Raw genomic sequence first — 25730 nt, 5'->3', positions numbered from 1 at the left:
TGCTCAGAGTTAGACGCCACTGCTGTTAATGACTGCGGGGTCCGTGACTCATCTGGGTGGTATTACTAGTGCTTTATCTGACCTGTTTTCTGCCCTTTTTAATAAACATTCACATTGTCGTTTTATTATGGTTGCATCTGGGTGTACAGAGAGAAAAGGCTGAAAATGTTCAGTACAATGTCAACAGGTCCTCTGCATCTTCAAGGCTCTGTGAAAGCCCTGTAGGGGACAGCAAGGAGAAAGATGCCACCCTGCTCTGCCTGGGGACCCTGCAATGTGGGGAAACACTGCTTCGTGTGGGGCGGTGAGGAGGAGCGCTCAATAGAGATGTGCCAGGCCTTCTCTCAGTTACAGGAAGTCCGAGGGCGGGGAGGAGCCAGGAATCTCAAGATGCCGCAGTGTGGGCAAGCTGAGTGAGCCATCTTGGTCAAGACCAAAGCAGGAGCCCGGGCTGGAGCTCACTATCTCACCAGCCCCACTCCTGCTGGTGGTGAGAAGAGCTTTCACCCCTGACTGCTCGGGACAGCTGACCAGAAGCCACAGAGGGTGTACGTATTCCCAACAGCGTGACTGCCCACTCACCCCAGGCTCTCCGTAGCCAACAAACATTTGTTCAGCGTGTTTGCACTGATCTGCTTACACCTCCCAAGAGGTTTCAAAGTAAGCAACAGAGAAGACTGAGAAAGTGTCTGCACCTTCTGCCGCTCTCCCCGTGTTGACCTTGCTTCTTCTCTCTCTGGTTTGAATATGGGATTTTTCTTTTTCCTCTACACAATTCTACTTTTGCTTTTGCCAGAGAATCCTTGTTTTTTGGCTACCGGGGATTGAACCCAGAGGCGCCGAACCCCTGAGCCACATCCCCAGCCCTTTTGTATTTTGAGACTGTGTCTCCTAAGTTATGAGGCTGACTTTGAGCCTTTCATTCTCCTGGCTCAGCTTCCGCAGTCTCTGGGGTTCCGGGTATGCGCCACTGTGTTCAGCTTAGAATCCTTTTAAATAAAAACTAAGCACATATGGTTTACTTGAGTCACTGTTTGGAAGTAATCAGAAGTCCCCACTTTTTGTCTGTCTTCTTTGGAGGTGGGGGAGGCAGAAGTGCTCAGATTCACCATAGAGATCTTCCTGGAGCTTGTATTGGGGCCTTGTGCTTCTAGATAGGATCACCCTGTCTGTCTCCAAGCCTAGCGTATAGTCTAAAAGTTTATTGTGTGTTCATACTTCTGTTGCTGTCAAGGGCAGGTGGCTGGTTCTAATCAGTCAGCTTGAGCCAGTGTGTGCCTGGTGTCATCTATCAAAATGCCACCACTGTGAGTCAGGGTGTCAGTCCAGGGCAGGAAGATGCGGGGCAGAAGCCTTTGCATCATGGTGGCCCAGCTCCATACAATACCTAGGCCTGTTTCTTCTGTAGGATGTGTATGAGATGACTAGGGAGTTCCTGAGGCTCCAGCCCATCTGAGGTGGCTGTGATGCTCACTGCCACTCATCAGCGGGGAACCAAAAACCAGCTTTATTAGAGGCCCAGCCCACAGGAGCTCATTTTGACAAACAAGTGGTTTAATCTCAGTGGTTTCCTTCTGTGGAATTGTCTGGGCAGGTTAAAGAGGTTTCTGAGAAGAGGTTGAAACACATGATCCAGGAGGGACTGGCGTCTCCTGGCGTCTCCTGACTCATTTCAGCTCAGTGAATGCTCTTGGTGAACCTAATTGGTGGATCATAAAGGACAAGCCGTCCTTAAGGTGTGATGAGGAATAGGACAAAGAGGAGATTAAATATCGTAACCATTACAATAGCTACCTTCACCAATAGGCTTTGCTTTACACACACCCATGGCTTTCTGATTTTATATCTGTAGAATTATCCCATGCTTTGTAGGAGGCTGGGCAAGGCATGCAAATTTACATTTTTGACATATTTCCAAGTGATGCTTATCAGGGTACATATTTTGAGAACCACTATGAAATTCATTCAGTTCTGTCTCCTAAGGCATATATTGTTGTGCCCAATTCACAAATAAAGGAACATAAGTGCCCAAGATTTCATTGAATTTAAGTTCAGTTGTTTTTTTTCTAGCTCCAAATCCCATTCTTGCCCCATGCAAGAAAGGAAGTCTGTGTGTGTGTGTGTGTGTGTGTGTGTGTGTGTGTGTGGTATTTGGGATATATGAACATAATTGTTTTTCTTTGGTCATCCTGACTCACTCAGTTGTACACAGCATTTCTGATTCTGAAAGAAAATGGTTGAAAATTTTTGTCCCCATTGATCATCATCCTGAAGTGCTAGGATTATGAGTGTTCTAAATTATTTTTTAATTCTCGTGTTTTTTGCTTGACACTTTTCATCTATGTAGTATGTATCTATCTAAAATATATTTAGTATACTTATCCCAGAATTCTGTTACTGGACTGAATGATGCAACGCCAGAATATTGATTTTCACACGCACACAGAAAAACAACCCTGCCTCTGTAGGTTTTAAAGTGCATACCTATAAAGGCGGAGCATGACATTCCCCTAACATTTGGTCCCAGGGGAAAGCTTTGGCAGATTGGTTCTTAAGGCAATTTCTTCATAGACTATACCAACATTTTAGATAACTGGTTATGAACGCAATAATGCACAAACACATTTCCACGCGGCATTACAACAGTACAGACGGCTGAACCCTGCTCTGCCCGCCTCCTGCGGACCCCGCCCTCCCTGCCACTCCACCCTCCCTGCCACTCCACCCTCCCTGCCACTCCACCCTCCCTGCCACTCCACCCTCCCTGCCACTCCACCCTCCCTCACCTTCCTGTAGGCCACGCCCATGCTCCAGACCCCGCCTTCCCCTCGCCCTCTTCTTCCGACCCTATTCTCTTTTTCTTTCCTGTAGGCCACGCCCCTTCCTCAGTCCTTCCTCTTTCTCCTCCCCATGGCCACGCCCTTTCTCCGGCCTCGCCCTCCCTTTTCTCCCCGTAGGCTCCTCCCCTTCCTCCCTCTCGATTGTCCCTTTCCTTCCTGTAGGCCACGCCACGCCCCTTCCTCATTCTCAGTCCTCTCTCTCCTCCCATAGGCCCCATCTCTTCTTCCCGCATCGCCTTCCCTTCTCTTCTATTGGCCCTGCTCCTCTCTCAGGCCCCGCCCTTCCTAGCCCCCTAGTCTCCGCCCCTTCCCCAGACCCGCCTTTCTCCTTTCCTTCCTGTCGGCCCCGCCCCTCCTCCTGCCCCGCCCCTCCCTGGGGCTCCACCCTTCGCCGCCGCGAGGGCGCCTGGGAAGCGGCGGGAGCAATATGGCGGATGGCGAGGAGCCGTAAGTACCGGGGTTGGCCGGCCTGCGCGCCGGGCTGGGCTGGCTGTGAGAGCGCGGCGGTGGGCGGTTGCCGCCGCCGCCGGGGTCCCCTCCCCCGCCCCGTCCCCTCGCCCCATCCCTTCGCGGCGCCAGTGTGCGGCGTGATGCTGACCCTTCTTTTATTCTCTCTTTCTTTTAGGGAGAAGAAAAGAAGGAGAGTAGAGGAGCTGCTGGCTGAGAAGTTAGTGCTGCCGGGAGGCCGGGGCCTCTCCGGGGACCCCCGCCTCCCGCCCCGCGCGGGGACAGCCGCAGCGGCCGGGGGCCGGGGCGGGCCGGGGCCCTGCCGCCGCGCGGGGACCGCGGCCTGCGCCGCAGCCCGGGGAGCGCCGGGGGCCCGCGGCCGGCTCTCCGCGCTGCGCGCCAGCGGCGGGGCGGGGTCGCGGGCCCGGGTCTGGCCGCGCCGGCCCCCGCGGCCTCGGTGCGCGAGGGGAGGGGCTCCGCGGCGCCCGCTCCCGCTCCCGCGGCGCGGCGCTGACGGCCGAGTGACACGCCGGCCTCAGTCCGCCCGCCGCTGAGCCCACACGTGTGCGTGGAGTGACAGTTGCAGGTCGAGCGCACTGAGTGCCCGGCGCGGTGCCACCGCCTGGGCGGCCGAGCCCTCGGGGTTAGCGAGGCCCCTGTAGATGAGGCTGTGGCCGTCACTGGCCTGCTCAGAGGTCAGCGTTGCTGGTCCTGCAGCCCAGCCCAGCTCTGCGGAAAACTGAGATCCTTCTTGATAACAGCATTTCTTGGTCCGTTCTAAAAAATTTGATGTCACTAATATGTTGGAAGAGCGAAATTGTGGGTTTATGGGAAATTGTAAAAAACAGGCACAACCAACCAAGAATCCTGCACTGGTCAGGAAATAATGTGCTTATTGTTAGTGGAGCCCGTGCTCAGCAGCTGTGTCCTGAAAGGTTCTAGGTGATACTGCCTCTGAAACACCTTTTTTTTGGTGTATGTTTAGTGACAACCACCGCCTCACCGTACGATTCCTTTTTTTTTTTAATTTGGGACCTCCGTTTCTTTCCGAGAGAAATGCCTGAAAGTTCCTTTCATCAAAAATGATCTGTAGGGCTGGGGTTGTGGCTCAGTAGTAGAGCACTCACCTAGCCTGCATGAGGGCCTGGGTTCCATCCTCAGTACCACATAAAAATAACATAAAGGTATTGTGTCCACCTACAACTAAAACAAAATATTTTTTAAAAAATGATCTTTAAATCACACCATCTGACTCAGAAAGGCAAATAGACAGTAGTATAGTGGAAACATCACAGTTCTGAAAGTGCCCCTACTTATCTGATACCTCCTGATCCAGTGTTTTGAAGGCACAGGCTAAAAGTTTGCAGTAATCTTTTGTAAATGCCAAATGCAGAGAAGTCCATTTCTCATGGATAGATCAATATTCCAAGTTTGATCCTGGGTTGCTCTAGGAACCCAGAAACACGCTGATTTATTTCATCAAATGGATGAAATAAAAAATAGAGTCAAACATAGAGTTCTTAATTTTAGATTAACCAATATAATAGGCAAGGACAAATTGGAAAGCCTAAACATAACCACATTGAACATTTCCTATTCTATTTGAGCAGGTGTGGTATGGTTACCTTTTCATTCAGGAAAACCATAATAGTTATAGGTGTGACTTTTTCATACTGATCTTTGCAGTTGAATTTACTGTGTTCTGTGCAGAATGGCTGTTGATGGTGGGTGTGGGGACACTGGAGACTGGGAAGGTCGCTGGAACCATGTAAAGAAGTTCCTCGAGCGATCTGGACCCTTCACACACCCTGATTTCGAACCAAGCACTGAAGTGAGAAACATTTATTTTTAAATAATTGCTCTAGTAGTTTACATTTTGAAAATAATAAAATGCTTCCTTTTTAATTTGCTCTTATAATGCAAATACTAACTGGTGAAACAAAGTTATCTTGAAGTATTAAGTTGAATATTGGCAAGTGATTTTATTTAAATGACTAATATTTGAGCCACTTTCATATTATGTAAGTTGAAAATTTTCACTTCATAACTTTATTCAAATTGTTTCACTTTAAATTCCAATTTAAAGTGATTTCTTAGACACATTTCCCTTTTGTAACTTTGCTATGAGAAATTAACTTTTGATAGGAATATAGATATGTTTGTTTAAGTTTTGAAATTGAGCTGGAATGAGCATCTTTACTTAGCATTGACTATAATGAATTACATGTTAAAAATCTGTGTGCTATATGAGAGAATTTTGAACTGATAATGTCTGACTTGAAGTGAATGTTCAATTAGGTACAATTTGCTTTTCATTATAAGGTGGAAAAAAGGGTTCTTTGCAGTAAATTTTTATGTTCTTTTGTATTCATGAAGAGGTATTACTTTGAAATAGAAATATTGTGCTACTCCCAAAATTTAGTGTGCAGAGTATTGAGTTTGGCCCATGGTCTCATCCTTGCGTAGTTGAACAGAATTGACAGGTTTACTTCTGCTTTCTTTGGATAATACACCATACTTTCTTGTACTTTTAAAGTTTTGTTTATTTGTTTTTGCTTGATAATTTAAGATTATCTCCTCTGTTAAATTATTGTTAGAAATTGTATTTTTGCTGATAAGGAATTTTCTGAGTTTCATCTGTTTTTTCTCCTGTCATCTCATGTTTTGTTTCTCTTACTATGTTCAAAAACAGCTGTTATTATTCTCACCTTATTTCTTAAAGCTTTAAATACCTCATGCAATGCTCCATCATCTCTTTTTAAGATTTTTGAACTTTTCTATTTCTAGTAAATCAGTTAAGTAACTGAATTTGATGCTTTCCCTACCCTTTCAAAAATTTAAGGAAAAATAATTAGGATAGCTTTTCATATTAGAAATAGCCTTTTAATTTTACATAGTAAAAATCAATTTAAAAACATCAAAACTGTGAAATCATTAGTATTTTAGAATTTCTGCTCCAATCTGATTCATAAATTTGAAGTAATTGATCAAATGAAAACTGTGCTCTTTAATTGTATTTTTCATGGGTACATCAGAAGCTATCTTGTGGTTTGTTGGTTTATTAATGATAATCATTGAGATTTTAATATGCCTTTCCATTCTTTACAGTCTCTCCAGTTTTTGTTAGATACATGTAAAGTTCTAATCATTGGAGCTGGTGGCTTAGGATGTGAGCTCCTGAAAAATCTGGTAATATATATGTGTGTATATATAATATATATATATAAATATATAAAATATTATTGTCTTTGGTGATGAGTAAATCCTTAGGAAATTTCTCTGTGTGTCAACTTTTTCTTGAGTCCTTGTTAGATGAGTTTAGCAGGTCAAATTTTAGACAGTAAATTAGATCAAGGACATCACTTTGGAACTTTTTGAACTCTATAAAGTTCTCAACTATGAAGTCATGGATAGAATTTCTTACTTCCATTTTCTTCTCTGCTCTTGACCAAATTTTGGTATATTCTTTTGCAAAGTGCCCACTTTATTTCACTGACCCTGAAATAAATAACAAAACAGGTAACTGGTGTTTTAATATGTAGTTTCAAATAATTTACTGTTTCTTTTGCTTCTTCAAATAAGCCAGCTAGAAGAGTGAACATTGTATCATTTTATATAGAGTGAAACATTGAAGTCAGGGAAGTTACATGACTTTCCCAGAATTTTCTGGATTATAGTGAATGACCTAGAATCAACTTTTAGACTAGTGTTCTTTTTCACTGAAGCAGTAAGCATTATATGACCTAATAAAATGGTAATTTTTGATGACCAGTGGTAGACCCCTCAATTTGGGACAGCTAAACCTGTAGTGAAGCTATTTCTGTACACTGTATGAAAATTCATAATTTGCTATATAATTAATTGGTTTCATTAACTTCTTATAGTCACACAATGGCTTTTTCTTTTATCAGTTTATTTAACAAAATTAGGTAAGGGGAGAATTGATTTAAAGCTGTTACACGGTGGGCTTCTCATTGCTGTGCAGAACAGTGGAAATGCTTGAGAAGATAAAGCAGGCCAGAGACAAACGGGAGATCTGAATGGTTGCCCAAGGCAGTTGAAGTTTCGGTGTAAAAGCTGGGCACATACCTATAATCTCAGCGACTTGGGACAATTTAAGTCCAGCCTCAGCAACTTAGAGAGGCCCTAAGCAACTTAATGAGAACCTGTCTCAAAATTAAAAATAAAAAAGGCTGGGGCTGGGGTTCAGGAGTTGAGTACTCCTGAAAAAAAAAAAAAGTTTTGTATAAACAAAGCTGCAATAATTGTGTGAGAAAACACTAATGTCACTCCTACTGAAGTTGCAGAAACTTAAATGTCCATCGTACATAGTGTTAGGCTGGCTTCTGTGGGAATTGAAGGTCTTCATGGTCTCTGCAGTGAATTTTTACTGGGCCGACAAGTAGATAGCAGTGTGTGTGCCAGAGGGATGGCACTTGATCAGATGTAGTGCTCCTGCGGTGTGAGGCCACAGACGTCTGGAAGGGGCTGCCCATGGAGCTCAGGCAGTGCTTTTGTTAAGCATTGTGGATATACAAATCTCCTGAAGCTTTACTTCCATTTTGAAGCCATTGTTTCTTATGTGGTGTGTACTAATTTTAAATGTAATTGAAGATTAGATCTGAGGATTAGTTATCAGACAGCTTTAAGGAGTGGCTGTTATTTATTTGTTACATCATAATAACTTCTTATACATGTACACACAAAGAAACTTAGGATTTCAGTTTTCTCCCTTGTCACTTTGCTTTATTTAGCCACAGCACATAAGAGATCCATGGTTTTCTTGTTTTGTTTTTTATTTAGTGACTGGATGGCCTCTAATGATTCATTCTAAACAAAGAATCTGGCATTACCTCACTGATTGAGCAATATTTCTTGAGCCTTCTCCGCATGTGTCAAGCACCACTTTAGATGGGAAAGATGCAGTATTGAGCAACAGACAGGTGTGCGTGCCCTCACATTTTAGCTGAGGGAAGACTAGCAGAATCTGTAGGTGGCGACCATGCTGTGAAGAAAGGGAGGAGACAGGAAAGGCAGCCTGGTGTGGCTGCACGGGCTGTCTTGGAGCAGGGCGGGCAGAGTGCCACGCACGAGCCTGGGGGACACACCCCTCTAGGCAGGGAACGGCAGACTCAGGAGCCACAGAAACTCCAGCTCTGTCCTTTGGTTACAGGCTGTTGAATTTTGCCCTTCACACATCTTAGGTGCCTGTAGACTTCTTTTAGTAAAATCATGGAATGCAGTTGTGCAGAATTTATAACCAAGAGTTTTGGGTGTGGGCTGCACTGAAAACAAATCTTAAATTTCCACAACTGTCAGGGCACTTCTGCTTAATTGGATTGCTTTTGTTCCCACAGGCTCTGTCTGGTTTTAGGCAGATTCATGTTATAGACATGGACACGATAGATGTTTCCAATCTAAATAGGCAGTTTTTATTTAGGTAAGTTTTAATATCATAGTTTGTTTTCTTAACCCTGAAAAACATTTGAACTTGAGTACATTGCAGCTTAATAGATTTTTTAAAAACTAATTTAGAATATAATGTTCATTTAGGAAAAAAAGAACTTGCACTCAGTTTTAAAGTTTTGCATGATAATTTTGAGTATTTGAGTGGAAAATAGTTCTGTAAGCACATATATCCTTTTTTTGTATGTGGGCCATTTCCAGTCTGACAAAGTTTGATTATATAAATGCTCTAAAAGACCACTGAAATGATTGGTTATTGGTAACAGACCATGTCCTTTAATTTGTGGCTAATGGCTGAAAATAATAATGATAGTTGACATTTATTGAGTGTTTATGAGGTGCTAACCACTTTCTAAACTCTATATGTGTTACTATATATAATCTCAGAGCATCTTCAATGTAGATACTTGCTTTCAAAGTTAAGTAATCTGGTCAAGATGTCGGTAAGGATGTGTGCAAAAGGCCATTTTATGTAAGGCCTTACGTAAGGCAGTCTTGGTGGAGCAGCAGATCCCACTTAGAATGTAAACCTGCTGTCTTCCCAGAAACCATGTGGGTTTCTTCTGCTTGGTATCTGCTGCAGATTTCAGGATGCATTGCATGATCCCTACTACACACCCAAGGAGCTTCCTGTGTGCACAGTAGTTGAACCAGTACTGAAATCAAATGCTCTGGTTTATAGCCTTCTCTTCTTATGCAAATCAGAACAAACTGACAATAACACTCTAAAAATAATATTGAATCTAAACTATAATCTAATAAGCCAATGTGATGTGTTATTTTCCTTTGTTTTAAAGTGTTCATGTTAGACATGAAGGAATACATGCTTGCGTTCTTCCAGGTGTTTAAATCTGGTGGGTCTGATAGGTGTGCATATGATAAAATGTGTCATGAAGATAGTAGTCTTGAGGCCCTTCCTGAGTGCATGAAGGAGCAATCCTTAGATGAGGAGGATGAGGAGTATTAGGAAGAAAGATGCCCTTGGTGCTGTTGGCAGAGGGAATGGAGTCTTCTCCTGTTTGCATACATGGTTATTAGCTAGGAATGACCTGTGGGACTTTATGTTGTCAGCTTCTTGAGAATGTTGATCATATTTGCAGTTTTTAGGTAATGCCTTTGAAAATTACTCCTTCATTAAAAACACGAATAAAGCTGCTTAAGGGACCCAGAATTTACTACTTAGCACACACTGGAAGGTGATGATAGAGAGTTTTCATATCCCAGAATGAACCTCTGTATCTCAGTCAAGGCCTGCATCGTAGGTAAGAAACCTCTTGAGGTTCTGGGTTCAGGCTCAGTACTTAGAATGCTTGGTTCTGGAACAGGTTTTTACAGTGAATAAAGTTGTAGTGAGAACTGACCAGGAAACGGCATTTTTGTGCTTTATCTGGAAAAAACAAGCACTGTTCATGTTTTCACTTAAATACATAATTAGATGTTATGGTAATTTGGATCATCAGAAAAATTGATATTTATGGTTGGAAGTTATTGGTGTAAAAATACCTAACTAAAAAATATTATAAATATTCTATAAGTAAACTCACTGAGGATTTATATTTATGTTTAAAAGTTAATTATATGGATCATCTAGATTTATATTATGAATGATGATTTAAATATAATTTTTCCTATAGGCCTAAAGATGTTGGAAGACCTAAGGCTGAAGTTGCTGCAGAATTTCTAAATGACAGGATTCCTAATTGCAATGTGGTTCCGTATCCTTTTGTCAAAAACATTGCTTGCTTTTCGAAAGCAAATTTTATTATAACATATTTAACAGAGAGTATGGATAAGGGAAAAAGGCGGCAAGATCTTACTACTGAGGTAATGGCTAGTAACCTTTTGTTTTATATTCTTTCCATCTTTTCTTTATGGTTATGTAAATGTGTTTTTGCCCAGATTTTTATCATTTTTATTTTTTTGCATTATTGGGATGAACCCTGGGCACTCTACTACTGAGCTACCTCTTTTTGTTTTCTTTTGAGGTCTAGGTAAGTTTCCCAGGCTTGCCTAGAGCTTGGTTCCTTCTCCCGCAGCCTCCCTAGGAGCTGGGGTGATGGGCGTGGCTCTCGCCCAGCTGTGCCCTGGTTTTCCAGTTAAGCTCACGTGACCTGTGTCGTCATCTGCTTTCATTTTGCATGGTTGTCCTTAGTTTCAGTCATGGGCACACGCATCCTCTACTAGACTGAGTTCCTAGGCCAGTAGTGTCTTCTAGTAGACAGTTGGTATGTTACCAGGCAAATGGAAGTTGTGTCATGTCAGAAAAAATTAACTTTTATAAGAATCAGTTTTCACAAAGTAGTATTCCTACTATGGTATGAATTTAGATCTGAGCAACTTTTGATATTTTACAGGAAATCAGGAGATTGAATGTAGATGTGAGATCCTATAGAAATTTAAATCAACATAAAAATCAGTTGTGTTTCCATATCCTTATAGCAAGCACCTGGAAACTGAAATTTAAAAGTACAGTGCCATATGGAACCATGTAAAAACAATGAAATATAAGTGTAAATCTTAACAAGATAATACAAGAACAAGACCTGTATACTAAAAACTATAAAATGTTGATGAAAGAATCAAAGAATATCTAAATAAAAGGATTGAAAGACTCAATTTGGTAATGACGCTTCTGTGTGACAGTTCCTATCAATATCCCAAAAACATTTTTTGATACAAAATTATTCCAGAATTTGTATGGAAAGGAAAAGACTAAAACAATTCTGGCCGGGGGTGGGGGGGTGGGGAATAAAGTAGAACCAATCTGTCCAATTTCCAGGCTTCTGTGGGTAATTTAATCAAAACTGCATGGTATTGTACAGTCCACACAGATCAGTGACCAGAACAGCAGGGCCAGAGGAACCCAGAGCAGGGACAGCAGTCGTTCCTTGGAGAGGCACAAGAACTGCTCGGTGGAGGAAGGCTGTCTGCCACAGGTGGTGCTGGGGAGCTGGGGTGCTGAAGTGAAGGAGGCCATCTTGACCTGCACCTCCTCCTCACACTACGATCAGCAGAGTGGGTCGTAGGATAAGTGTGAAGTATGAAACCAGAAGGTGACGCAGTGTCTCCGGGACCTAGGACTTGTTGACGAGCCTTAGATGATATCAGAAGCATCATCCATAGAAGAAAAAGATGGGCTTCACTAAATTGAAAACTTTGGGTCTGTGAAAGATCCTCCTACAGGGATGGATAGGCAGACTACCAGACTAGAGGAAGTGATAGAGCAGCTGGCCAGGGACTCAAGTTTCGAATATGCCTGTAGGATCCATGGAGACAGAGGACCAACTATATATAAAGAATTCTGAACACTCCTTAGTAAGCCCAGGTCAGTGGTGCACTCTGTAATCCTAGCTGCTGTGGAGGCTGTGGCAGGATATTGCAATTTTGAGGCCAATCTGGGCAACTTAAGGGAGACCCTGCCTCAAAATAAAAATAAAAAAGGCTGGGGATATAGCTCAGTGGTACAGTGCTTGCCTAGCATATGTAAAACCTTGGGTTAAATCTCCAGTATCACCAAACAGTTAACCCAATTTAAAAATGGATAAAAGATATAAAGGGATATTTTACTAAAGAAATGGCAAAAAGCCCCTAAAAAGATGTTCAGCATTGAATCAAAACCACAATGAGATACTATGACACACCTCTTAGACTAGCTTAAAAAAGTATAGTATCTACTGCTAATGAAATTATAGAAAAACAAGATCACTGACATGTCATGGAAATGTAAAATAGGGTAGCCATCTGGAAAAATAATTTGGCTGTTCCTGAAATTCTAAGCATAAACTTAATGTAGCACCCAGTAGTTTCATTTCTGGACATATCCCAGTGGAATGAACACACGTTCACAGAAAAGCCCATGTGCCAGTGTTCATGGCCATTTCATTTGTGGTAGCATGTGGTAGGTGAAGTGTCCAACTGTAATATATCTATGTCACAAATACCATTGAGCAGTAAAAGTAACTTAGGAAAAGGGAAGGTCAGATTCTGGGTGGCTCCCCTTATGTATCATCTTGAATGGTAGTGAAAGGGATGGAAACTAAGTGCCTGCCAGGTATTAGGCAGGAGGTTGAGGATCTACTACCAATGGTTATTGCGAGGCCTTTGTGGTGGTAGAACACTTGTGCAGTTATATCTGAGTGATGGCTGTGTGTACATGGTAGCAATGTTGTATTCATGCTTTTGATACTGTGGTAATGTTCGATGTTACCACAAGACCTTTCTGTACTATGCTTGCAACTTCCTATAAATTCATATTATTTCAAAATAAGATTTAAGTTGGAAATATAGCCCCTTTAGGGGGAAAAAACAGGATATTCATACTCTTACTATGGCCATTATTTAGATCTGAGAAACTTTTGAGTATTTTATAGAAATCTGGGATATGGAGCCAAACTTGGTAACACACACTTGTCACCTCAGCTACTCAGGAGGCCGAGGCAGAAGGATTGCAAGTTTGAGACAACTGAGAGAAATCCTATCTCAAAGTAAAAATAAGAAAAAAAGACTAGAGATTGAGTACTTGTCTAGGTTGTACAAGGCCAACAAACAAGGTGTGTAGGCTCTTGGGGTGGCCCCTGGTCCCCTATGGCCATGGCTGGGGTGCGAGAGCTCTTGGGGTGGCCCCTGGTCCCCTATGGCCATGGCTGGGGTGCGAGAGCTCTTGGGGTGGCCCCTGGTCCCCTGTAGTCACTCCTCTGAGGCTTGCTATATTCCTTTTGTTGACCTCTTAGTTTGTGGCTCGGGTTCCTGCTTGCATAGTGTTCAAAAGGAATGGAGGTCTGAATGGGTGAGAGAATCAAATTTATTTTTCATGACTTTATTTGTAGGCACAAATTAAAAATCTTGCTCTTTAAATGGAGGGCTGTGCTGAAGATGTTGCCTACTAGTAGAGGGCTTGCCTAGTGTGTGTGAGGCCCTGGGTTCAATCTCCAGTACCGAAACAAAACAAAAAACCAACGAGGGACAAGTAGCCTGGGGACTTCCCAGCAGGGGCATTGCTACGATAGGTGCTCACAGGGAGGAAACCAGTGGCTAGGGTAGGAGGAAAGGCTGTGTCAGAAAATAGGCTCCTGTTTTGTCAGATTTCTTGAATCCCAATGCTTGAACACTGTTTCTTGTTTAAAGATACACTTATCGTTTGTTCTGTTGGCATTTTTAAGTTCATTTTAGAAATTAAAATTTTAGCAGCTTAAGTTCCTTTACCTATGTTCAGACACTTCAACAAGATTCAAGATTTCAATGACACTTTCTATCGACGTAAGTTGTTGGCTTGAAACTAAATTCCCTCAGTTCTTAGCTTTTTAGTTGCTGGCCTTTCCAAAGATTGCTGGCTGTTGAAGACTCTCTTTGACTGATTTTCCCAGCACTGACTTTTCAGTCAGATTCTCAACCAGTCACCTGAGAAGAGGGCACCAAGGTCTTGGTCTCAGTCAGCACCACTTGCTACATTTTTCTGTGAGGACTTGCATCAGAATTACTCAAGGATCAGGGGCTTTGAGAGAGAGATCAAAATAAAATGCTCTTTATTATTTGTTTCTAAAAAAGTGAATTATTTTGTAAAACTGTCTTAATTAAATTAATAAATCATTTTTTAGAGCAGTTTCAGGTTCTCAGCACATTTGGGTGGGAGGTCATTTCCTGTCCCCTCTGCCCCACAGCCTTCCCTGCTGTCGGCTCCCCGCACCCCAAGTGGCTCGTTGTTACAGCATGTGGAACTGCGTTTCTAATAACTAAACCTGCACTTGTCTCTCTCAGAATTTCATATTATCGTGTGTGGACTGGACTCCATCATAGCCAGAAGATGGATTAATGGAATGCTGGTAAAGACTCTCGTGTTATAGTTCTCTGGTGTTTACTGCTATTTTTGACATACCAAGGACCAGAATTGCATATCCTGTTTTTGAAAATCAGAATTTATGTTATTCTGGATTAAGTAGATGTACTACTGTTAATTGCCAGTCACCGGTTCAGGGGAGAGCACAGATTGTTAACACCGTCACCCTTGAGTGTAGACATTAGCAGCATGACCCTCCCAGAGTTGCCTGGAAGCATGCTGCTGGTGTTCAGTTTTAACCCCTTCTCCTCTTCAACATTCAAAACGCTTCCCTAGATATCTCTCCTAAACTATGAAGATGGTGTATTGGATCCGAGCTCCATCGTCCCTCTGATAGACGGGGGCACAGAAGGTTTCAAAGGCAATGCTCGGGTGATCCTGCCTGGGATGACTGCTTGCATCGAGTGCACGCTGGAGCTCTATCCTCCACAGGTAACCAGAGGCACCTGCACTTCTATAGCATCTTCTGCGGACACTGGGGCTGAAGTCTCATGTTTAGTCAGGACTTAGGATTTTTAATTAGGGGTGAAACGTTTTTAATTGTGCTAAGGGCTTGGGGGTGTAGTGGAGTGGTAGAGCACCTATTTAGCATGCATGAAGCTGGCTTCAATCCCCAGCACAAAATAAATAAATAAATTGATTGATTGATTTAGAAAAATATTATTATAAGAAGAAAGAATAAAATCTGAGGTTCTTGTCTATTTGAGAAGAGAAATAGACTGAATATCATAGTTCTGAACTGTTTTGTTTTATACTTCACTTGCATCAGTTGTTTGGGAGGGTAGGGATCAGGGGAAATACAGCTTGTATGTTGAGATAAAGCTGTAGTTTATTTGGTTTTCACTTACACAGTAGTCCTCCCTCATCTATGTTTTTGCTTTCCCTGGTTTTAGTTACCTATGTTGCAAAAACATTAAATGGAAAATTCTGGAAATAGATAGTTCGTAAGTTTTAAATTGTGCACTCAGTGTGTGATGAAATTGTAGGTCGTCCCATTCTGGCCTGCCTGCCCAGCTCCATGAGTGTCCATGAGTGTCCTGTGTCACTGGAAGTGTGGGAGGTGCTCCTGTCTCACGTAACAATGGTTCCCGAGCACAGGAGCAATTGGTACATGCCAGAAACAGCAGGTGCTTCCCTTCAGTGAAAAGGTCAATACAGGGGAAAAAGAGATGGCCCATGTGGTGGCTGGGACAGGAGGATCACAGGTTCAAAGCCAGCCGCAGCAACTTAGCAAGGCCCCAAGCAACTTGGCCAGACCCTGTCTCAAAACATAAAAAGGGCTGGGGATGTGGCTCTGGTTAAGTGCCCCTGGGTTTAACCCCTGGTGCGAGAACAACAACAAAACCAGTAAGCTGTGGTTTCTAAGATCTGTAGTACAGTGACCCTTCGAGGTCACATTCACATCACTCTTATTATACTGTGTTCTAATTGTTTTATTGTTATTCCTGTATTTAATATATAAGATTTAATTTATAACTTTTTCATAGGCTGAAGCATGTGTGTATAGGGAAGAACAGCATATGTAGGGTTTGGTATGAATCTGCAGCTTCAGTCTTCTATTGAGGGCTTTGGAATGTATCCCCCACAGATGAAGCAGGAACAGCTGTCCTTAATCAAGGAAATAAAAATACCAGCAATAGAATGATGTTTCCAAAGATGGGGCTCTTTAGTCTACATGCCCAATTTAAAGGATAGTTTGGATTTTGTATTTTTATATGACTTCACTTAAAATTGGTTTCTCTGAATTTGCTTTTTTTGTTTCATACCTTCATGTTTAAATATCAGATAAACATAAGTGACTCATATTTGAGAATCTGATTCAGCACTTCTCATGGTCTAACAGAGCTTAAATTCACATACCATAAAAGTGTAGGGCAACCCGTCTTTATAGGAAGTTGAACCTAAAGAGACTAAGATGCTCCATTAGTTTTAGAAGCATTAGTGGCATATACAGTGTTTTCCTTATATAAGTGGATTCTGAGGTGAATTATAAAAACTGTTACAAACTAAATCGTAACTGGAAGTTGCTTTTTAAAATAATTCATCACTTAAAATTCACTAAAAAAGACAAACTGTGGTTTTAGGTTAATTTTCCCATGTGCACCATTGCATCTATGCCCAGGCTACCAGAACATTGTATTGAGTATGTAAGGATGTTGCAGTGGCCTAAAGAGCAACCTTTTGGAGGTAATGAACCTAATTTAATAATCCAGAATTATGTAAAATATGTATTTTCTATATTATTCATTTGGATAATTTCATCAAAAAATAAATTGCTCGAGATTACATATTTGTTTTTCTTTCTCTCTTTTTTATTTTTTTAAACAGAAGGGGTTCTATTAGATGGAGATGATCCTGAACATATTCAATGGATTTTCCAAAAATCTCTAGAGAGAGCATCACAATATAATATTAGGGGTGTTACATATAGACTCACCCAAGGTAAGTTAGTGAATTGTTAGGAGTTATGATCTTGAGGTGATCCCTTTTTAAGGACTGGGAATTCTTTGGGGAAATAATTGATAAGTGAATTTAGACAGTATCATCCATTTGAGATTCAGTAAAGGTACCATGGAAGTGATAGTTTCCAGATCCCCACGGGTGGAGGGGAACAAGTCCAGCGGAGTTCACACTACTTCTTAGCTAGGGGGATTTAGTGAGTGACAGCCCTGAGTATCTGCTTCCTCTCACTGAAGACATGTTCGTTACTTCCTGTGGACAGTGCCTTTCACATTTGGATGAGACTGTTGGACGATTATTTTGTGTAGTCTCTGTGGTCTGGGTTTCACCCCAGGCTAGTTCTCCTCACAACGCTCTGCAGGCACTGAGGACACGGGTCCCCACTGCTGCAGACCTCCTTCGAGCCACATGGCAGTGCTTGCTAGGGCTGTGTTCCGGTTGTCCACGCTGTCTTGACTGTCTAGCCAGAGGGCAGCATTCTGGGATGGGTCTTGGTCTTGTTCCAGCCAGACTTGGACAGCTGATGCAGTCCTACAGGAGAAGGGTTTTTGTTGCTGCCTTTTGTTCCTTTTGCACAGATGCTGCACTTTGGATTCTTTCACGTTCCTATGTACTGCTTATTCCACTATGTAGTTGCTAAACCACATCTCCCTATTACAGACTTGGCAGTTTGGGGTGTTTTGTTTTATCTGAGTATAGGTTCTTAGAAATTTATCCTTAAAATTCAACCTTCTGTTTCTCTCTGTATATATTCTTCCGCCAACTTTTGTTGATCTTTTGTTTTGAAAAACATATTCTTTATTTCTTCTCCAAATAACTGATTGAAATTTTTAGCCCAGCATGGTGGTGCATGCCTGTAATCCTAACTACTCTGGAGGCTGAGGCAGGAGAGTCAAAAGTTCTAGACTAGCCTAGGCAACTGGGCAAGAAAATAAAAAGGGATGGAGGGGCTAACGCTACATCACCCTCAGCCCGTGGTTCCTGGTCCTTGGCTGTGAGCGAGCAGGGACAGGGCATGGGGCGGTTGGGACTGGTCCTTCCCAGACCTATATAGCTCAGTGGTAGAGCACTTGCCTACCACGCTCAAGGGCCTAGGTTCAGTCCCAGCCAAAAAAATAAAAACCCCAGGGCTCAGCTGCCTGAGAACAGACATGCGAATCAGCCTCTGGGCAGGCCCTTCAGCATATCTCACTCTCTTAACTAGACCTTTGAGAGTATTTCACATTTCTTTGGACCTTTCTGGTCCTTCAGCAATTCAAGCCTGGATACACTGTCTTCTCTGTGTCCCTGAGTTGCCTGCCTAGTCACAGTGGCTAGATGGGACTGGTCCTGTAAGACTTGCCCAGTCACAGTCAGCAGGGCTCCTGGCCTAGTACAGTCCATCCTTCCTAGAGTTTTGCCCCAGAGTCTCATAGGTTGACCAGGAAGAGGTGCTTCTTTTTGCAAATTGCACATTTCCCTTCTTGACTATTTCCTTATATTCACTGGTGTGCTAGTAATGTTACTTGAAACTTCCATTCATACCCCATCCTCCTTACCCCATGCCCTCCCCTGTGCTGATCAGCTTGGTGTTCCTTGAACACACCAAGCTCATTCACCCCTTAGCAGTTTAATATTCCCTGATGCCTGTGCCTGGGATATTCTTTTCCTTGATCCCCTCAAGGCTGGCTCCTCCCCTCAGGTAGCTGTTTAACCAGATTCTCTCTTCGTTCAGCCTCAACTGATGTCTAAACCATTACTTTACTTGTTTTTACTGTACAGCACTACTTACTGACAGCTTCATTTTTTTTGCAAAGACTATTTCACACTTACACTGATATGCGTCCTGCTCTGGGATGGTGGCCATTGCTGTTTAGAGAAATCAGTGCATGATTGGGTCCTTCCCATGCTTTAATTTCAGTTCTGTCACCCCTTCCAGGAGGCCTTCCGGCTGTCTCATCTAAGGGACTGCCTCACCACTGCTGTCCTAACACATACCCTTTCATTTTCTCCTGGCACATTTACTTGACTGTTAAGGCCTCCCTCACAATGAAAGTTCCGTCAGACACTTCCTTCATGCCCCTGGGCACACCACTAGCACAGTGTCTAGCACACGGCATATACTGGGCAGTTGTTAGGATTAACAAGTAAATGTGCTTTGTCTTGGTCAAGAACTATAAACTCTTTTCAGGATGTGGTTTCCTTCATCGACACTTTTTTTTTTTGGTACCAGGGATTGAACCCCTTACCACTGAGCCACATCCTTAGCCCTTTTAATGCTTTTTTTTTTTTTTTGAGACCAGGTCTCTCTAAGTTGCTCAGGACCTTGCTAAGGTTGCTGAGACTGGTCTTGAACTTGAGTGATCCTCCTGCCTCAGCCTCCTGAGCTACTGGGATTCCAGGTGTGCTCCACAGGCTGACTTTCCTTTGTCCTGCCACATCTTCACCAGAACATGGTGTGCACTTGCAGCTTCGTGATGGAGCCTCAGTAGGGAGAACAGGCCACAGCCCTGTCCTGCTCTGCTTGTTCTCCTTGCTTTCTGTATACCAGAAAAGTCTCTTCTCTTTGCTCCTATAGATTAAGATTCTGAGCACACTGCAAAATGAGAGTGTGAAATTTTGTTTCATGATTAAACTTTACTCCCTGATTTGAAAGCCAGAAAATGGCATTAATAATCATTGTTTAACTGTTTTTTTAAGAGAAATGACCACATTTTGATATATTTTTTCAGGGGTGGTAAAACGAATCATTCCTGCTGTTGCTTCCACAAATGCAGTCATTGCAGGTAAGGAAGAAAGGTTACCTCTTAGTTTTATTTTCTTTCCTTTGGTTTTTGATTCTGTGTGTAATTTGATGTTCCTGCAGCTACTTGTGTCCCAGAATTTCAATATCTTGGGTGAATTGTATAATTAAGTTACCAAAGAAGAACAAGCTGTTGGACACCACATAATATTTGTCCATGATATGTCTTAATGTGCTCTTCAGTGGAGGGACATTTTAATACCGTATCTTTTTAATCAGTGTAACAGGCTGTTCATTAATCTGATAAAGAGGAATAGAAATGTTACTGTGTTTCTTGGATCACACAAAACAAATTGAAATGTCACTTTTTAAAAGTTAAGAGCATATTTTTATAAATCAATAGTCATCATTGTTGAGTTAAAGCATCTTTATTTTCTTCCCTTTCAGCTGTGTGTGCCACTGAGGTTTTTAAAATAGCTACAAGGTAATTAGTTTCATTTTTAATACATATGTAAATCTGTGTTTTGACATGGCTTGACTATGAAGATGAACCTCTTTTCATTGCAGTGCATACATTCCCCTTAATAATTACTTGGTATTCAATGACGTAGACGGGCTGTACACTTACACATTTGAAGCAGAGAGAAAGGTCAGTACTGTTCAACTAATGGGAAAGTGTTTGATCATGCATACTTTGATTTTTACATATTAATTTTTGGTTAGCAATTTGAACAGAATGGCCCATACCCTAAATATTTTACTTGCCAACTATCAGTTCTACTTATTATGCATATTTTGATGGATAGCCTCAAATAAATACTATATAGCAAAATAATTTAGAAGAAATGGTCTGTTTGAGAAACAGCCTTTAAAGTATACAGTTTTCATAGAAAATACGCATGATTGTAAATAGCTTGATTTCCATTTCCTGTTTACAAGGAAACTAGTACTGGTTCATGTACCATGAAATTTGTTGTGTTTTCTGTACATAGGAAAACTGCCCAGCTTGTAGCCAGCTTCCTCAGAACATTCAGTTTTCTCCATCAGCAAAACTGCAGGAGGTTTTGGATTATCTAACTAATAGTGCTTCTCTGTAAGTGTTCTGGACTTTTGTTATATTGTGAAGATTTTTTTTTTTTTTTTTTTTGGTATTTTAAAACTTTGAAAACAAGAATCGTTTTTTAAGGAAATGATATTTAGTATATTTTTTCTCATGATTATATTTAGGCAGATGAAATCTCCAGCTATTACAGCCACGTTAGAGGGGAAAAACAGAACACTTTACTTACAGGTGATCAGTGTTCATTTTTAATTTTTTTTTTTTTTTTTTCAGAAAGTTATAGTAACAGTTAAATTTCACTTTAATGTGCTTTACATTAATACAATTTTTGTTTTCTAGTCAGTAACCTCTATTGAAGAACGAACAAGGCCAAATCTTTCCAAGACATTGAAAGGTATTTTAAATATATATTTAATAGTTTTCTTTTTGGTAAAAAAAGCAAATGCTTATTCTAGATTTGCACTTAATGCCTGTATACATGGTCAGACCATAATTACTTACATCTTTGGAAATACTAGAATTAATTGCTCTTTTAAAAGAATAATAATAAAAATCTTCAAAAAATTAAATACCTTGCTTAAAAAGAACTGAATTCCTGTGCTTAATACCCCATAAAACTCTATAGTTTGTGTGTATTTTGTTATCTCTCTCTTTTCTTTTTTTGAGGGTTTTTCCCCCCCCTTTTTTGCTGGAGCTAATTGTATGCTTCTTTTATTTTAAGAATTAGGACTCGTTGATGGACAAGAACTGGCAGTTGCTGACGTCACAACACCACAGACTGTATTATTCAAACTTCATTTTACTTCTTAAGGAGAATAAATCTGCACATAATAGAACACTTAGGGAAATAAGATACTTCATGGATGCTAAGAAATTTTATTGATGTCATTTTTAGCATTAGTGTTGCTGGGAATTGATTTTTTTTTTTTTTAATATAATGAACTACACTTTTTTAACTTGGTAACTTACATTGAAGACAGAATTTTGGGGTTGGTGCTTATAAGTGACTTCGTAATATGGGAAATGATGCCTGGAGGGAGAGGATACCTGAACTAAAGGAGTTGCTTCTTTTGGAGGAGGAGGCAGATGCCATCCTGTGAGTAGTTATTTTGCTTGAAGAAAACACTCCTTGGCTTTCACTTGAGCGCCGCATATAGAGGACAACCTTCAAGGAAATAAGGAATTCAGTTTTAAGTAACATTACAGCCTGACATCTAGAGTATCCTAAACATAGCCTATTTCTTGATTTAATGCTTATCTCACTGTGGCTATCCAAATGAATATTTAATTATTGCATTTTATCTTGTCCATAATAATTTGTAAACAGTGTTATAACTGAATACTTGTGCATGAAAATAGGAACTATTTTCATGTATTTATTTGCAGTGCCACAGAGGCCAATATGCACAGATTTAAGCCAGGACATGGCTGTTTAAAAAATTTAATGTTTAAACAGTTATCGCTGATGCTTTTGCACTATTTATTAATAAAATCATACATTGCCTTCCTTTTTCACTGAAATTTTTAAAAGTAGATTAAGAATAGTAAGTAGTTCCAAAGTAATGTAGGAATAATTTTTAAATGTTTAAAAGAATTGCTATCACCAGATTTTTATTGCACCTGAATTAATACTTTTGCTACAGTGATTTTCACAGTATAGATCTACTGGTTTAATTTGATTTGCTTCTAACATAATAATGTAATGAAATTGAATTAACTATATTTTTGTTGTTTCAAAAGCACAAACCAAAATTAAGCACATATACTAAAAACCTGGGTTGTAGTATTCTAATGTGGGAACATGTAGTCCTTGATTTTGATTTGGATGGCAGTTTTGTCTGTCTTGATTTTTGGTTAGATGGCAGGTTTGTGCTCAGAAGCTTTGTAGTTACGTGTCAGTAGTTTTCATTTATGCTTCCTGGTTCCATGTTGACAAATTAAGTTTGATTTTTAAAACCAAAGGGGATAAATTTACATTCTATACCTAAAAAGTCACAGATCCAGCCTGAATTTTTGTTAGTGTGTTTGGGGTGCCAGGGAAGGAAACCAGGACCTTGCATACTACTGGGCTAGCACTTAGCCACTGGCTGTGTCCCCACACAGCCTCAATTTCTGAAGGTGAAGAAACTAACATTTTGTACCTCCTTTATTCAGGTGTTAGACTTCTCAAAGTAGCCTTCCGAAAAGGTAATTCTGTCTCCATCTCACTCCTGAAGAAGCAGTTTAGGAAGGTTTGGGTCTTCTACACAATGTGGGTTCGAAGACTTTGTGTTGACTTATCCCGTAGCAGACACAGGTACAAATCTTGTACCCACAGTGCTGTAGGTGGTAAGGATGGCGTCACCCAATGCTAAGTGCCAGCTCAAGCTGAAAGCAGAGGACCTGGAAAAATACTGGCAGGGAACTCAGGCCTGGCACCTGATCATCAAAGAAGCTGGACTCCAGGGCAAAAGGCCTCAGGTAGAGGCTGCCCTGTTTGTCCTCATGGCCCCTGCCTCCACACTTACGCTCTGCACACCCACTTGGGTTTGGGGCAGACTTACCCTGCAGGTCTCTGGTGATAGCCACCCATTTGCTTTCTCCTCAGTTCTTCCTGGGTGCTCTACACCCCTGTACATTCTCTCATCTGCTGCTCAAATGCCTTTCCTCTAGTCCTACTGAGAGTTTCTGGGCGATCAGTGTGTCCCATCCATTTTCCTCTGGTGACAGGGCACGTGACCCTTTGATGGTGCTTTATGGCCTGACCTCACTTGTGGTTTGCCCTCATCACCCACATTCCTTGCTTTTCTGGCTCCCCCTTGTCTTCCCGTAGTCCCTTGGCATCTGGCTTCTCATCCTGGAGCTTTCCCTGGTATGCTGGCTTCCTTTCCACATTCGGCTTTCCTTCCTTGCCTGACTTGCTTCATCTCAGGCCCTGCTTGGTCTTCTGGCTTTTCTTCATTTTCCAGTTGTCCTTTAATTCACTGTAGAGCTCTTCCATGTGAGAGTTCCCCTGTCTCCTGTTCTGCAGGGATTCTGGGCAGGCTGCTCCCTTTTCAGGCCTCAGAGACCTGGGAGGACCTAAGACAGGCCTACACTTCCTTAGTCTCATAGAAGTTCTCCCTGCTTGCTGGTTTGCCCAAGGCTACTTCTTGAAATTAAAAACTAAAACATTTAATGTAGTTAGGTAAAATTATTGGAAGATCAAAACTTTTTTTTTTTTTTTCTTTTTCTCGTGTGTGGGGTACCGAGACTGAACCCAGGGGTGTTCTACCACTGAGCTACATCCCCAACTCTTTCCATTTTTTATTATGAATTTTGCGAGACTGGTCTTGAAGTAGTGGTCACTACACTCAGCTAGATCATAACTTTAAAAGTTTAAAAACTTTTATTAAAGGGCAGGGTTTCAGGATTTTTTTTAAAAGAAAAATTTATGACTTAGTTCCTTGCAATGGGGTAAATACTCCAGTATGAGGGGCAAGCTGGTAAAGGAAATAACCACAGCAGGGACAAGGTAATAAAGTGAACTTGAGTGGTGGGTATCTGGGACACTGGAGTAAGTGACGATTATGTATCAAAAGGGTGGCCATTTCCAGCTGACTCCCTATGGTGGCACTCACTTTTCAAAGCATCTGGAAAACTGGATTTTTGTTATGAAATCTGTCTTGGTATTGGTGGAATTTTGTTTTTAACATTAGTGGGGCCAAACCAAATATAGCTGCTGACTGGATGAGGAACTAGGCTCTCAACTTAAGATTTCTTGTTGCCAATTGTTGAAGATAGTGCTTACAGGAAAGGTGTGTGTGTGTGTGTGTGTGTGTGTGTGTGTGTGTGTATAACTGAGACTGAACTTAGTCTATCATCCTTCACAAATTTTTAATATGCTTATATGTGATGCAAATTATTCTTACCTTTCAAAAATTCATTAATACATTACATAGTAACTTTTCCCCCGTTTTTTATTAGGAACTTGTCTTACAACGAGTAAATCCTATTAGAAGACTTGTAGGTAGGCTCAGAATAGTCAACAGTGAGAAGCAGGTAAGATAGATCTAAAACTACTAACAGCAGCTGGTTAAAAGTAGAAAGATGGACACACTTGCATATTTTCTCATGAAATACTGATAAAATATATCTTAGGAAAACTATATTAGGAAAATGCTAATAAAAGAATGCTATACAGCAACGTTAATATCTAATAAAACGGAAATCAAGGTTAATAGGGGTAAGGGAGATTTCTAACCTTCCATCCAGTGCATCACTCCTAAGTTCGTTTCTTACTCCCCTTGTATATTTCATCCATTTCCCTAAACATAACTTCATTGCCCAAATGCCTGTTGTGTTGTGGGTCATCCTTAAATTACTGGAGAGATTGAATCTTTCTGTAAAAGGAGTTTTCTGCTTTTACCTCTGGCTTTTCCTCACACTGTGGGTCTTCCTCAGGCTTGGTTCATTCCCATTTTCTGGTTTTCCTTTTTTTTTTTGGTTTTCATCTTGTGCCCCTTTTCCTTACTTTCTCTTTCCTGCTTCCTGCTTATTTGCATGCAATTACTTGTATTGATCAGGTCAGTTTCTTATATTTTTCTGGACTTGGGCGGTTCCAAGAACAGACCTGCAAAAATTCCCGGCAATTTGGGAATGAACTGCTGAAAAGAAGCTGTACCCAGACGGGAACAAGGACCAGATTGGCAGTTTTACCCGGAAAGGCTACGTCCTCAGGCCCAGTGCTTGCCTGGATGGGTGCCTGGGTCCTGCGGGGAGTGGTCTACTGAGCTGCGCCCCCAGCCCCACCCCGACTGCTCTCGTTTGTTGAGCTAGGATCCTGCTGGGAAGCGCTCCCCCTGCCACGGCCTCCCGAGTGCAGTCGTGGGACCGTGGGCTGCGCGCTTCTGGACTCGCCACGTGCCACCAACGGGGCGGCTC

The 25730-nt window shown here is 41.6% G+C and overlaps 1 protein-coding gene across 5 annotated transcripts; it reads left to right on the top strand.

Moving 5' to 3' along the window:
- The first annotated feature begins 3177 nt into the window (after positions 1-3177).
- Positions 3178-22335, top strand: Uba3 (ubiquitin like modifier activating enzyme 3). Of its 5 annotated transcripts, XM_047534548.1 has the most exons (18): positions 3178-3287; positions 3466-3507; positions 4998-5118; positions 6396-6476; positions 8645-8727; positions 10388-10468; positions 13966-14009; positions 14508-14572; positions 14863-15018; positions 16671-16773; positions 16915-17028; positions 19758-19811; positions 20216-20252; positions 20336-20417; positions 20761-20861; positions 20996-21059; positions 21168-21222; positions 21550-22335. In XM_047534548.1, the coding sequence occupies exons 1-18, from the start codon at positions 3268-3270 to the stop codon at positions 21636-21638; spliced, it is 1392 nt and encodes a 463-aa protein (XP_047390504.1). In that variant the 5' UTR covers positions 3178-3267; the 3' UTR covers positions 21639-22335. The 5 variants fall into 5 exon arrangements, with proteins under 5 accessions (XP_047390504.1, XP_047390507.1, XP_047390508.1 ...); XM_047534551.1 differs by lacking the exon at positions 6396-6476; XM_047534549.1 differs by lacking the exon at positions 3466-3507 and having other exon boundaries at positions 3219-3287.
- Positions 22336-25730: the final 3395 nt, after the last annotated feature.

Source organism: Sciurus carolinensis, chromosome 19 (assembly GCF_902686445.1).
Source record: "Sciurus carolinensis chromosome 19, mSciCar1.2, whole genome shotgun sequence".
Classification (NCBI taxonomy): Eukaryota; Metazoa; Chordata; class Mammalia; order Rodentia; family Sciuridae; genus Sciurus; species Sciurus carolinensis.
This window is presented reverse-complemented; position numbering and strand designations above follow the sequence as displayed.

Excerpts from the sequence above, each read along its gene's own strand:
- Uba3 (XM_047534548.1), top strand. The coding sequence starts at position 3,268 with ATGGCGGATGGCGAGGAGCC. Across the intron at positions 3,288-3,465 it reads ATGGCGGATGGCGAGGAGCC|GGAGAAGAAAAGAAGGAGAG; the intron begins GTAAGTACCGGG and ends TCTTTCTTTTAG. Across the intron at positions 10,469-13,965 it reads CCTAATTGCAATGTGGTTCC|ACACTTCAACAAGATTCAAG; the intron begins GTATCCTTTTGT and ends ACCTATGTTCAG.